We start from the raw sequence: 14,877 nt of genomic DNA on the forward strand, positions 1-14,877 counted from the left end.
TCCTACCTTCAGCAATGACCACCATCTCTCAGACATGTGTGTAACGCATGGCAAAGGTGCATGTTTAACATCCTACCATTGCTGTCAAACCAGCACGACTGGTTGTCCCCCTTAATTCCACTGGCCTCATGAGGGCATTCCTTATAATTGTGTCCAGTTTAACAAAGTCCTCAATAGCCATAGGGATCCCCTGCTCAGAATCAAGGCAGCTAAGCATCAACACCAAATGCTGGCCGCATAAATTATGAAGTAACGCAGCCATGTTTGCTGAACGCCAAACTAGTTTTCTCCCATTATTTCTGGCAGGAATATTACATAATTCGACCCTTCTTATTTCCCTCCTCGCCACCAGCCCTCACAGTTTAGAGATAAAGTGCCCCCATCTATAAAATTTAGCTCTTTACTCTGACTAGCATATATACATTCAAGTTCCCCAATAGAAATAAAAAGTAAACCAAAATTCAAAGTATCCATAATGGAAAAATGATCGTTATAAAATGTCTTGCCCAACACACCTCAAATGCTAAGTTATGTGCAATGGGAAGTATAGAGCAATACATAGAGGTTTTAAACCAGGCAGGAAGTCCGGCCTATCTGCCTTGGAGGGCCTGGCCAGAGAAGAATAACAGATACAATCTTCACAGAAAATGTCAGAAGTGACCCAAGTCTCGGGTAGAACAACAATATTATGCAAATGAATAAATCCCAGCCAAGTGGCTAACCCTCTCTTTTGTGTTAAGACCACCAACATTCAAGCTCAATAGTTTGTTTGAATTATGACCTAATGCTGCCATGAGGCAGAGAACAGTACAAAAAAAAGTGTGTCCAAGCCGTCACATTCAAATGCTGTTAAGAGTATTTAAAACAGACTGCAGCACATTAACTCAATGAGTCTGGACGCAAGGCATTTATTTGCTGTCATTCACTTTTTTTGGGGGGGTTGGGGGTGGACATAAATCCACATTAATACTTTCGTCAGGAAAAAGTGGATACGTATAAATTAGTACACATTATGGAAATACATGTTACAAAACGTACATAAACAAGAAAACATCAATCAACACTGTGGTTTGCCAAAGAAAGTGCCTTTTACTCCATTGTCTCTACTTTGCACTGCTATGTTTTATAGTTATTTGTTAAAACACTACTGTTTTTGAAGAAAGAGTAAAAGAAAGGGAAGATATTGCATCAGAAATATTTTCCATATGGTGAAAGATGTGATGCATCAAAAAACTCTCAACCCTGCGCGCTAAATTTACTTCCACATGGTTATAGAACACAGACGTACACCAGAACAGTAATGTACGTAGTACTTTTGCCCCTCCCTGACGTGAATGGACCTGTATAATTGTAAAACCCCACAATTGGCAGGCAAAAGCCTCATGTGGTTCCTCCATTAGGGCGGAGGAGCATCGCCCCTCCACTGAGAATGCAGCAAACATGACAAATAAAATGGTAATAAAACAATTTATGACCATTTTATTTTTCATGCCGACAACTGATTTTGAGCAGGGGCGGCTCCTCCATGTGGGCAGAGGAGCGGCTCCTCCATGTGGGCGGAGGAGCGTCGCCCCACTGCTTTCTCACAGTGCGAGAAGCAGAAACATAAAATAGTATCATAAATACCATTTTATATTTCTGCTTCTCGCACTGCGAGGAAGCAGAAGGGGTTCGTTGGGGGCGGGCGGTCCTGCAACAGCGCAGGGGAGGAGTGGCAATGTTGCGGGCCCTGACTGTTTGGTTGGCCTCTGGGGCCGAACAAACAAGTCACGCGCACTCTCTATTTTCTCCATGTGGGCTGCATGCAGCCTATATGGAGAAAATGGCCTCCCATGGACGCCTGCGCTGTCGGCGTCGCAGCCAATCACAAAGCTGCCATTGCAGGGGAGGGAGGCTGCCTGCTTCCTGTTCCTGCGGAGGCAGGAAAGCAGGAGCAGGCACCGGAGCTGTAGCCTGTAAAACGCGGGTCCCTGGAAAGGTAAGTTTTTAAATTATTATTTAACACCTCCCTCCCCGGGCGACCCCCCCTCCATGTACAACCCCCCCCTTTTCTGCGCGAACTCTCGCCCGCCCCCCCACCCCACCCGTGAGCCATGCCGTCCGCGACTGAGTTTGAGGGCGGGGCCACTGCTTCTGATTGACAGCAGGGTGGTACGGTGTGCAGTGCACTTTAGTTTATAGGGTACAAGTCACTTTGGCCTGCTATTTTGGGACAGCCCAAATGGCACGCACACTTTAAACCTCTCCAACCCAAGCTGTCTTAGACAGCTGGGTGGAGAGCAGGCACAGACCCACAGAGCTTGAGGGAGTATCGAGCTGGCCCGCTCCAGCCAATCTTGGTGCTTCTCTCACACTGCCTGAGCAGCATGAGAACAGCGTCTGGATTGGCAGAGGCGAGTTCGCTGCGGCTCTGGGACCCTGCGCTGGAACCACGAACTGCCAAGATGGAGAGGAGCACCGAGGCAGTGGGTAAGTAAATGTTTTTATTTTCTTATTTAAATTTAATCTAACTCACTGACAGGCACAGTGCTAAACTTGCAGTGCATTAAGCCTCAACTCCAGAGCTCTTAATCGTGTCCAGTTCTAAACGCTGTTCAAAACGGACGGGCGGACGGAGGGCCCTGCTGATTTTCATCAGTCTGTGCCAGTGGGTCAGATATTCGCCGCACCAGTTTTATGTGCTGTCACCACTGCACGCCGCAGCACTCGGAGGTGCAGAGCACAACCATCTCAAGCGGCAGATGACTCGAGCAGAGGGTGAAATCAGCAGGAACAAATACAGAAAATAAGGCAGAGTTCCCTAGCCTTCAAGCCGCTCGCCATGGCGGGCTAAACTGTAGCAGACTTCACATAAAGCGATGGCACCGTGTTTTTCCTTCAATACTTTTAAGGACTCTCCGCTCAAGCACCGTCCCGGTATGTGGCACATACGGCACCAAGAAGCAGAACTGGTCACATTAAGTTTTGTTCATTATTACTAACTCTACCTGCCCCAAAGCAAGCCCTGGCCTTAAGAAAAGGATATTCATTTTTAACAATAAGGTCGCTCTCTTACTGTGCGCCTGCTGCAAGCATTGCGATGACTTCTCTGTGGGTCGCGCTCATACCAAGAATGTTCCTGGGGATGATACTTAATAGATTTAGATTATAGTGCATGGGAAGAGAAAGATTTATAACTTGGTTCGACTGTAGGAAAACAAAAAGATAAGCAGCACATAGTGTGAAGTAAGAGCAAGACTGGTGGAACCACGGCATCAAGTAGATTGATACTTACTGGGCAGCCTTTATCACTGGTCATAGTTTACAACAGTGAAATATTTCAGTGCAATGTTTACCTGTCATTGATACTCAAGTTCAAGCACAGGTTCAAGGAAGTAAGGTTTTTGCATCTCTTGACTATTTCCATCACCGTATCGTTATCCAGTTCAGTAATATGACGCAAATCCAGGCTGGACAGGTTTTTCAGCTACAAGCAAAACAAAAAAAAAAATACAAGAAATAGTTGGAAAACTGCAATTCATTGAAAGTGAATATAAATCGTTTCAAAATTTTACACAAGCCTCGAACATTGTTAAATTGATATTGTCGACTGCAGTTTTTCAATCATAATTTACGTTACGTTACCCTATCGAATACATATACTCTGAAACGTTATTCAATAGTTCAGTGGTTCTATATGCAAACAGCATGAGAAGTTAATAAGTTTAGTGCACAGATTACCCATGTTCCAAATGCCACCTCGCGTCACCTCGATCAACTCCGTCCTTGGGTATATTAATTTTCCTATTACGATTCCGAGCAGGAGGAACATAAATTATTTAATCCCAATTTGTATTTACAGAGTGATTGTATGGTTATATCTCTGTCTATGGGAACATGGACAAAGCTGTGTTTGGGCCTACTTAGAAACTTGGCACTGTTTGAAGAATTTGCAAGGAATCCGACTCTTGCTTAGTTACTATAGCTAAACTTTGGCCGGTTACGTTTTGTGCCGATCCATTCCAAAATGAAAAAAAGTAATGGTAAATGGAGTAAAATATGCGTCATTGGAATTTTTGAACACTGCTAAAGTAACAAGAAATGTCAAAGGCAATAGGTCTGAGTTTATTGTGCATGCAGCTTAGTACATTAGGGCTGGACACATGAAAGGGCACCAGTAGGAGCTGAGAGGTAGGGCTATAGTTGTAAATGAGTCCCTCTTGCAGTTCAATGCAAGCACCCACTGGAGGCACAATACACCCAAAGAGCCCGACATATCCTACCCCCAAGAACTATAAAATAAAACTCATTTTTTATGACATTTGATTCCACAAGCAGATTTTTTGATCACGCAGTGTACATTTTGTATTTGGTTTGACGTGAAGCATTTAAAAAAAAATGACTGTGTTATAACTTTTTTTCCTGACTACATTGTGCATATTGTAATAAGCAATCCAGGTCCTGTAAACTAAGTCCAGTGAACACAGGCAAAGCTTGTGTGCAGCTGGTTTAGGGGAGAAAAGGCTGGCACAGAGTTGGGTACAAGCAACCCCACTGTGCATGGCTGAATGACCTGCCCAGTGTGGGTAGGACTCAAGAAAGCCTGGTTGTAAGGCAGGTGCAACAGATTCAAGTTGTGGAACCCGCGCTACGGTCGGCCCCAACCATGCACAGCTAGAAACCATGCACAGTGGGTTTCAGTCGCATGGATGGTTGAGTGCAGGGCCTGGTTGCAGCCACAGCTGGCAGTAAGCAATGGAGGTTGGGTGGAAGGACTGGCCAAATCACTTATCTAAATGCCAAGTGCAGTGGGTGTTATAAGCATGGTGGAGTTAACACAAGACCTGGCGCAGCAGCGATTGGCTGCAGAGGGTTTGGAAAAACTAGGATTCAGATCTCGGATTCCCTCAAGTAAAAACAACGTCCTCTACAACCAACAAATAGGGGTTCATCCTGTAGAAGGCACTGAATCTGTATTAAATGCAAACTGGCATGTCCATAGCATTGGACTTGATTTTTCTACAATTTTAATTTAAAATCTACATCCAAAGGCAGAACCTTAGATTAAGAATGGCAGCACTGCAAATACTCCCTACTTCCATAATAATCTAAATGGCTTGGTAGCTCCTTCTCTGTACAAACCTGCAAACTATGCTACACATTACCCAAGAAACTAGGGACTCGTCAATCACCTAGAATCCACAAAAGCACAAAAAGCCCTGATGGGTTTGCTACAACATATTCAATTTACTGAAGTTCATGTAAAATTTTAAATTTGGTAAATTACATAAATCGACTGGAGTGATACAAATTAAGTACCATCAATGCAGGCAGCGGAGTTGGCCACTCCCACTCCTTTGTCACATACATCAAAATCCTTATTAATGGCGCTCTATGTCACTGTGGGAAAGTTCACAGCACCTCAGAAATGGATCCAAAATTATACAGAGGATCTCTGTTTGTTCCAGGTCTTGCCCAACAAAGTGCAAACCTTGAACTATACAGATGCCATCATCGGCTACTTCTTCCTATACAAATTCATATATAAAGATAATAAGTACCTTCATGCTCAGTTGCATCTCTTCTTACACACTTTGCAACATTCTTACTTATGCACTGCATCAATTCTATCCTTTCAACCACACACTAGATGGCACTCAGGATGCTGATGAAATCTAGAGTAATATGAAAATTGACGTACTCTGAAACGGAGTCAGGGTTATAGAGCGCAATACATACATACCTAGTATTTACTTATTCAACAATTGGACACGATTTAGGCCTTAATTGATTTTGGCAAGTAATTGATGTCGTGAAGAAATCTCCACAAGGAGGAAACCTACAGGCCATTTTAACCACATAGGATTTTAAATAGATTTTTTGGTGCGAAACCATTAACAGACTAAACACCTCTGAGGTATGGAATGGTATCCTATAACATGGGACTAATGTTCTATTAAGAGGAAATTCCTATTCGATATCTAGTACCTTTGGGAGTAGGTGTTTCCTATGCAATTAAGTAATTACTACTGTCCATAAGGTGCACTTCTGCCGATTGCTTTATATGAATAAGTTTCCTTGTTGACCCTGTTTGATTCAAGTAAATAACAATTGTGAAATTGTATCAATAATGGTAACAGACACCACTGTGTAACTGAAATCGAATTCAATGGTTTTAGCACAGAATAATCGCCTCATATACCTATCCTCGCCTTCAATCTCAGCCTGCATGATTATGCGAATGGTGTATAATAATTCATTGAATTAATTGTAAACTATATGACCCTTAACCTCCCAATTACCCACGCTTTCCTCGGTCATCTGTTATTTATCTACTGAATGCGGTACTCTCTTGGCAGTCATTTGCATTACATTAGGTTATCTGATTTAATTCCTTCTATTGAATACTTTCAGCATAACAGGTAAATTGACAATTTACATGGCTTTCCATAAGCCACTCGTCTGGTGTCTTCACTGCCGTCTGTGCACCCCGCTGTGATCGAGTCACATATTTTAAAGTGCCATGCCTTTTTACTTCCACCTTGCAGTGTTGCCGTACAGCTTGTTTGCTGCGCACAATCTTCAGGTGCTAGTGGCAGGATATTTGGTCTATCTTGGCACGTACTAACTCTGTCCCCTTTTCACTTATTCCACTCCAGGGGTTGTATTACAGAAAGTGCCTCAGGGGCGAAACAGGTTTGTGCACCCACTTTGTGCATCCACAGGTCACTTTGGTATTATAGTATAGAAGGGGTCGCAGACGCTTGTGCGACAGGTCGGTTTCTGCGACCCCTTCTGTAATTCTGATAGTGGTGGCACACATGTAGCGCCAGTGATATCTCAAGAGAGCATTTCCTCATTTGCATTGGGGCGTGGCCCCATGCAAATGAGGAATCTCTTTGCCTCTATGCCTGCACGGTATTTTGGATGCGGATTCTAATTCAAAGAAGTGGTCTGGAGGTGCACTGAAAGTGACTCAAGACCCCAATGATCAAATACGTCAGCTGATGATGTTAACTCGAAGCCACGAAACTGAACCACCATAGCTCTCCACTGGCTAGCTTTTATTGGCATAGTGGCTTAATCAGAATATACTACTTTTCTGTGCACCTCTGGTACTAAATTAACAGCCAGCCTACCACAAACGCCCTAACAGTGAGTAGGAGCTCCTTTTGAAGGTTGCCAAGGTTGCCGCCCGTCAGTAATAGGTATGGCCGCATTTTCTTGAAACAGTTGTAGAACCGAGACTTCTATTCAACTCGTTAAATCATATGCTATATTTAAAGAGTTATCAGGTACAAGTGACTGGCAGAGACTCTAGCTGGAAACAGTAACATGAAGGGTGCATAACTCACGCTGATGCACATAGCAGAAACTTATGGGTGAGGTGCTTCAAAAACGTAGTATGTGCTACTGGCCAACCATTATGGTCCAATCAATTGTGCTGGTTTTATACATCAGTCTGCATTAGGCAATAAACTTACAAATAAGAGATTTATAGGATTACAAAAAGGCACATGATACTTTGCTGGTGCAATTGATAACAACTGTTCACTCACAAAAGTAGCACAGCTAATCTGGGGATGGTAACAGGCAGAGCCTCCAAGTCATGCCATGCCTCATTAGATACTGACCTTAGGAGGAAAGAGGAAACTCATGATCCTGATATTTTGTGCTGGAAGAGAAAGGGTGGAATTCCGCTCTGCGCAATGAAATGTGGGTCAGTGTTCCAGGTGCAGGGAAACACCGGATCTGAATTTACCAGCTGGAAAATGTGCCCAGTAAGACTGGATTAGGAAATGGCTGCAGTACAGCCCAGCCCAGGTCCATGGCCCCCACCTGACCTTTCCAAGACACAAGGAAGGAAGAGGATGTAAAGCTCTCGCCTGCCAGGAAACATCTTCCCCTCCCTTCCACTTACTCTTAGCACTGGCCTCCTAGCACATATTTACCGCCTACTAAGAGCATATGGTTTATGTGCAACTTCAATAAAAGGAAATATGTTGGAAAATACAGGAGCCTGGCAGAAATTCTAACCACCCGGAATGTCACACCTGGAATATCCGCACATATTTCTTCCTCACTGGCATTCTGAGCAATAACTTTGTGCAATACAATGGGGGCTTGGGGGGCAGCCGAGCACGGCGAGGTCTGCCCCACGGGCAGATTGGGAGGGGGGGGGAGGGGGAGTGGCCGGCGAGCGGCCATTTTGTATGTTGTTTGGGCTACATTGGGGAAAAGCCCAATTGTAGCCCAATTTTTGTAAAGATAGCCCAAGGGTATATAGGCAATTTTCGCGCCTCCCCAGCCACCATTTTAGGTTTGGTGACCTGGTGGCTGGGAGCGCTGGTTTAGCTTAGGTTTTTTGTCCCCTCCCTCCCTCCAGTTTTTTGGCATTGGAGGGGGTGTGTTTTTTAGGGCCTAGTCTATTTTTGTATTTTTGTTTCTGTGGGTGGCATTTGTTGGAACAGGTACATAAGGGTTTGATATGTATTGTAGGTGTCGCTTGGAACAGGTGCAGGCGGGGTGGTTGACAGTTGGCTGGGATTGGCTGGAGTTTTTTGTTATATGTTGGTAGTTTGTGAGCAGGGAAAGGGTAACCAGGTAGGATAAGTTTAGATTAGAGGTTGGTTAGTTACAGTAGCACAAAAGCAGGTAGGGATTAGGGTCAGGGGAGTTTAGGATTTGGAAATGCTACATTGTGTAGGATTGGGTAAGAGTATGGTTATGGAATGTTAGGTTGTATTTCGTGGGGTGGGGGGATCTGATGTGGGGATTGTAGGAGTGGGGGGAGGAACAAGGGGTCAGGAAATTCTTGTATAGTGAGGTTCTTAGTTTTGGAAGGCAGTTGCCAAGGGTTGAAATTTGTGATATGCACCTGTTTCAATAAAGCGGCCTTTTCCACACACAGTAAGTGGTCTCATGTCGGCTTGCTCCCCCCCCCCCCTCTTTATCTCCCAAGAGAAGGTTTTAAAAGCCAGATCTGCCTATAAACGACAAACAACCAACGTTGTAGTTCTTTTGTTATTGAATTATTTGCAACACACAGTTCACATACCATGTGTACTTAATTTGTCAAATAAATCAAAAAGCATGCACTGCACAATGCTGTGTTTATTTATTGTTTTACTTAAAAATACTAATAAAGACCAATAAAAAATAGGCAATGTCCAGAGCAACCACAGGAAATCAATCTTGTTTCAGCAAGCGCTCTCACTACATGCCTCTATTTAGTTTATCAAATGATCCAGAACAGGGACTCAATGCAGGGCGTTTGACATCGAAATAACATGATTAATTTGAAGAAAATTACCTGTACTAGGGGCTCCCAAGCTCCAGATTTTGCCGCCCGTCTCTAAATAAAGCCTTCCTAAGGGGGAATAGCATAAGACCAACTACTGATACCAAGAGAAATTGGTAAACATGTTGGCATCAAAGAGTATTGTGGTTATGGGTTGAAAGAGTCCCTTTCCAAAATCTGACTTTAGAGCGAGAGCGGCGTGTAAAGAACATTGTGGCTAGAGACACACATGTGCAAGAACACACAATGAACCTCCTTTCATCCTCTTAAAAAGTCCTCGGGCACCGCTTGGGTAACCCAGCACACCATACAGGCCTGCCACCAAACAATTCCAGGTGGAGAATTTCAGGTATGTTTATTAGAAAGTAATCAGTATATCTTCTCGACTGTACATAGACTCGATGGGGAGTCCCAATAATATATCAGGTAAATCTTAAAACTGTACAGCAATGCAGCTGACCCCAACATTCTTACTTCACATAAGAAGTCCTTTACAGAGTAATGGTGATGCTTAAGGATGAATAAATGGATAACCAACGACACTGACCAGCAGCTATTAGACAGTGCACATATTTTTATATAAGCGAAGGAGGCCAGGGTGCAAATGAATCGTAATTTTCACACAGTGGCTTTAGCAAAATTAAAAAAAAAAAATCAGTCAATCAAATGAAGCGTTACAGTTCTCTAATCAATATATTCAAAGGTTTTAAGGAATGAAAGCTGGGGTCGATGCCAACATTCACCTCGGCTAATACAACCTTTTAAAAGAAAGAAATGCAGATGACAAACAAAACAGCCACGTTTCAGTGAATTTCAGAATATGAATGCCTTGGATTTAGGAACACACAAATGGGTGCAAATCAAATCGAAATGTAAATTGCACAGTCTTTCATAAATGCAGTCAAATCACAGATGGTATTTCGAATCCAAGATGGGTTCACAGAAAAGGCACCCAATTTAGAAACGCAATAAACACAGTACTTAGGACTCTTGACAGTCTGCTCACACTGTCCCTCTAAAAGCGCATGTTTTAAGGGTGCTAACTGTGCAAATCATTTCTTGTGTGAATTTTATACCCAACTCGCTATGGCTAAGCCACCATCTACAAACAACACTGCCCCTCTGCCTTGTATAACTCACTCAATCCTGATTCTCATTTCTGTGGTCAGAAAACGTGTTAAATAAGTCTTGGAGCTTAGAAAATGTAACTTCACACAGAACACACTGGCTTTTCGCCATCCACAATTAGTTGGTTAATGACTATGGCCGGGTCCCTTGGCCGATAATTTCAAAGTCCTCATGTTTGGGAAAAAGCCGCCCTTAAGTGTTATGGGGATGAGGCAATAAACTGCACTCCTTTCCTCAGTGCTTAAGTTGAGCCGCTAGGTGCAAGGGGGGGACCACCGGCACTCATTTTTGGGTGTATACCACATTTTTCCTCACAATGCAAAAAAAGATAGAGAACATCGAAAAAGAGTGGAGAAAGAAGGGAGAAAACGAGGGTAAAAATTGTGACAAATAGAGTAAACGGATATAAAAGAACCTGCAAGAGGAATATAAAGTAGAGGACGTGTCAGGTAGCTAATGTAAAAAGCATGAGATGCACTCAGGACTTTAGAGCCATGGTATTATTGTGATGCTGCTTGGGAGATCACTAACAAAACAAATCAGTCAACTTAGCTTGAACAGGGCAGCATGTACAACACTGTGCTCTATGAAGCAGGACAGAGTCCTCCTTAGTAACTGCTGTTTCTGTCTGCAAAATAGAAAGAACGCAGAAAACATTTTTTATAAAGTATCTGAATTATGTTGAACAATTACTCGAAAATAAATTGTATTGAGTGGGCGCAGCTGCAATACCACTGGTCCTGCATTGAGTGTGTTGCTAAGGAGTTCATTCTAGAGGACACATTTATCTCTGCCTTCAGAAGGATGAAATATTCCAGTGGAATTCATCTAGCAGGAGGGCAGAATCTTGGACACGGTTGACAATATGCCTATTAGTCAAAAATAATGCAAAATTCTTCTCACCCTGCGGCCATGCTAGTAGGAACAACTGCCTGCTGGATTTTTCTAATAGTTAAAGCAGGTTAACTCACTTATACTAAGACATTTATTTCAATCTTTTAAATAGTCTTCCAGATAAAATTCTTGTTGACTGAACACAATGACCAATATCTCAAAGAGGCATTCTTATGTCAATCCATCACTAAACAGTAAGCGTCCAAAGTTATGCATTTTGTTTCACCATGAATTCCTGAATCAAAACGTTAGGTTCACATATACAGCAAGAACAGCAGCAACCCTCACTTCCACATAGTCCTTAGTAGCGTCTTAATAGTCAGTCAATTTTTAGGGACCCTACTTGGGCTCTTCCTTCATACTGCTTCATACTTCCACATACACCTGCGCAGCATCTGAGTAGTCAGGCACATTTTTGGGGACCCAGTTTGAGCACCTGAAGAAAGAGTGCTCTTCTATTCATTAAGTAATTCAGATCCTAAACTAGGAAGAGTTAAAAAAAAGTTCCAACTTAGGGCAGGCTTGCTGTCCTCACATGATTCTCCACACTCACGGGACAATCCACTTATGCCACAAGTTTTGACTTTTGCAAACTACAAGCAGATAAATGATTTGCATCACATGTGCACAGAGAATGCCAAAGGCCCAGTTATCCACATTATGTGCTGCTCATCAATTATTCTACGGTCATGGCACCAGGGAGACATATTCAGTGACACATAGCATAAAGGAAAGTCTAGATCATCTTCAATGACAGAGCGAACACAGTTGTACGTTTCCTACTAATTAAATAAGACTGTGTGTTTGGACAACATTTGTTTCAAAATACGGAGAATAAGCCCACTCATATAATCAGACTATGTTGACCCATTTCCTGGCTAGCTCAAGTTATGCCAACTGGATCCCTAAACCCAACAGGGTACCGGATAGTGTCTTTAGAATATGACCACTCTGACTCACCAAAGAAATAGTGGAAACAGATCTACCCTTTCGTGGTTAGCTTAGGCATGCCCGAAGGGAGGTACAAGAAATATGCAAATTTGCATTTCAAACATTTATTGAAGCAATTGGATTGTTGGGTAAAATACATGAGCTACAATTATTAGTAGAGGGAAACAAAGTATTGTTATCAGCATTACAAGAATAGTGAAGAAGATGAATAATTCAACCATTATACCTTTGCAGTGATTATATAACTTTATATCATTAGGATAACCCTAGCTATACAGACTCTACTCTAGAGGGCATAATAAGAAGTGCATTCCGCCAGATCTCTTGGAGCAGCTTAACTTCCCATTAACCTGTATGTATGATGTATTCGGAAGCGTGATGAACATGCTGCCATCCTTTTCAGGATAGTGATGGAAGTCAGCAGGGCTAGCAATCAGTCACAGGTGAAGGTCCAGGATAATCCATGGAAGTGCTCCTCTGACAAGCCAAAACTCAGAAGCAGTTTATATAATAAAACTGTGTTCATTCGCACTGTGTCTGAGGTCCTGTGCAAAGTCATTGTTTGCATTTCAGATTAAGAGCTGTCTCCAAACGGACAACAACATACAAGGGCAGCGTGTTCAGTGTACTTTATCCTTCAACATAATCTAGTGTTGTTATAACATTTTAATTAATTTTGATAATCAACTTTAATGGGTTTCAAGGAAATAATATAGGAACACGACAATTCATGATCTGCCCATAAAAAACATTCTGAGTGACAATATATCAAAATCATTAAACCAAAGGAGGAGACCACTATACAACCATATCGCGAATTAGACCATAAGGCCCAGCTATTTGCCACATACTCGCTTATAATTGGCTGGACACCCCCGTGGCTCATGCACTGGCTTTTCATGCGCAGCGCACCAATCCAGCCCTCTGTGCCGCATGGATACTGTGGGTGGGGGGCGGGGGGCATTGCATTGCACCTGGCCACTATGACTTGTTTGGCCACCATTGTGGCCGTTCCCAAAAATGCTTTATCGGCTCAGGAGCCTCCTATGCCTTCCAGCACCCACAGGAGCAGGACCATAGGAGTGAGAGGGACTTCCCACCCCAAGACCCCACTTAGTACACTTGCTATGTCCGCCCAATATTTTGTCATTGCTGTGCAGGACCAAGTCATGTGGTAAAAGTCTGCGGGTGTCTCCGCACATCAAGGGCAACTTGGAGTCTGAAGATATCCCACTTGGTGCAGCCTGGTAGGGGTGAGATATGCGCAGGTGAGATAATAGAGTTGGATCAGCCTCAGTCTGGCTGAGATGGTGATCACACAGGGGCCAATAAGGGCGTCCCACCAATCTACGTCATCTAAGGGCCCCAACCATCGCTCCCATAGAGTCCGCAGGTGATCTAATGTGGTAGGGAAATTGTTGATGAGGGACCTATAGATCTGGGACACCCCTCCCCAGATCCACATAAGAAGTTTGACTTCCAATGAGCTGAATTCGGAAAGGGTAGTACCCACGGGGATGTGCAGATTAATGGTATGTCTGAGCTGTAGATATTTATAAAATTGAGTGGAGTTGACAGAGTATAGACCTTGCAAGTCCTGAAAGGAGCGCAGGTGAACCTCAACCAAACATCATTGATCTGTGTAATGCTAATAAGATCCCACTTCCGGAACCCCTCCAGCGCCACTACTCCCTCCATCCATGTACCACACCACAAAGGTGTCTAAAGTGTGAGTTTAGCATTCCCAGCGGGTGTAGCGCATCACTGAGCGCCACGCAAGGAGGTCCCATCTAGTCACTGCTGGGATGGTGTGGGGGATTGGCGAACCATAGAGCGTTTCTTGGATCTGCGAGAACCCTAGGTTCCTCAATTCTAGCTGGTAGACCGGGTCTGACCATTCCCTTGAGAACCAATCATTGATCCCTAGGATGCGTGTTGTAATATAATAAAGGAAGAGGTTGGTCATCCCCATCCCACCAACATATGGGGCTTTTTGGCAGTGGGTCAGAGCCATCCACGTTCTTGAGTTACTCCAGAGGAACGGTGTGGTCATATTGTCTAAGGCATAAAACCAGTGACGCGGGAGACGAAGAGGCAGATTTTGCAGTACATAGAGGAATCAGGGGGAGTATCATCATCTTATAAAAGGCAGTTTTCCCCAGCGGGCTGAAGGGGAGAGCCTGCCATTTATGGAGGTCCTCCTTGGTTTCCTTTAGTAATGGGGCAAGGTTGAGGGACCAAGTGATTTTCTGGTGAAGTGCCACCCAGATCCCTACATAGCGAAAACTGGGATATCCAATTGTCATGCTACACATTTGCGAGAGATGTGGAGGGGCACCAGAATCGATTTTTCTGAGTTGAGTCTTAGACCTGATGCTTCCCAAAGAGTTCCAGGATACGAAGACAACATGGACCCGCATGAGCGTGATATGCCATGAACAAAAGAACATCTTCCACATAAAGGGCGATACACTCTTTGTGGGAGGCGTTCCAACGTCATCCCTGAACTTGGGCATCATATCTGAATAGTCAGGCTAGTGGCTCTAACGCTAGAGCGAAAAGAGGGGGGGATAGGGGGCAGCCCTGTCTTGTTCCTCGATGGATGGGGAAGTCCTCTGAGAGGA

General features: G+C 43.7%; 1 protein-coding gene across 2 annotated transcripts in view; it reads right to left on the minus strand.

The window, feature by feature from the left end:
• Positions 1-14,877, minus strand: part of FBXL17 (F-box and leucine rich repeat protein 17) — a 1,841,864-nt gene that overhangs the window by 1,242,573 nt on the left and 584,414 nt on the right. For both annotated transcript variants that reach the window (XM_085632576.1, XM_085632577.1), the window contains exon 6: positions 3,336-3,466. In XM_085632576.1, coding sequence (XP_085488702.1) covers positions 3,336-3,466 — 131 coding nt within the window. The remainder of the gene's footprint in view (positions 1-3,335; positions 3,467-14,877) is intronic.

This window comes from Triturus cristatus, chromosome 2_1, assembly GCF_964204655.1.
Source record: "Triturus cristatus chromosome 2_1, aTriCri1.1, whole genome shotgun sequence".
Classification (NCBI taxonomy): Eukaryota; Metazoa; Chordata; class Amphibia; order Caudata; family Salamandridae; genus Triturus; species Triturus cristatus.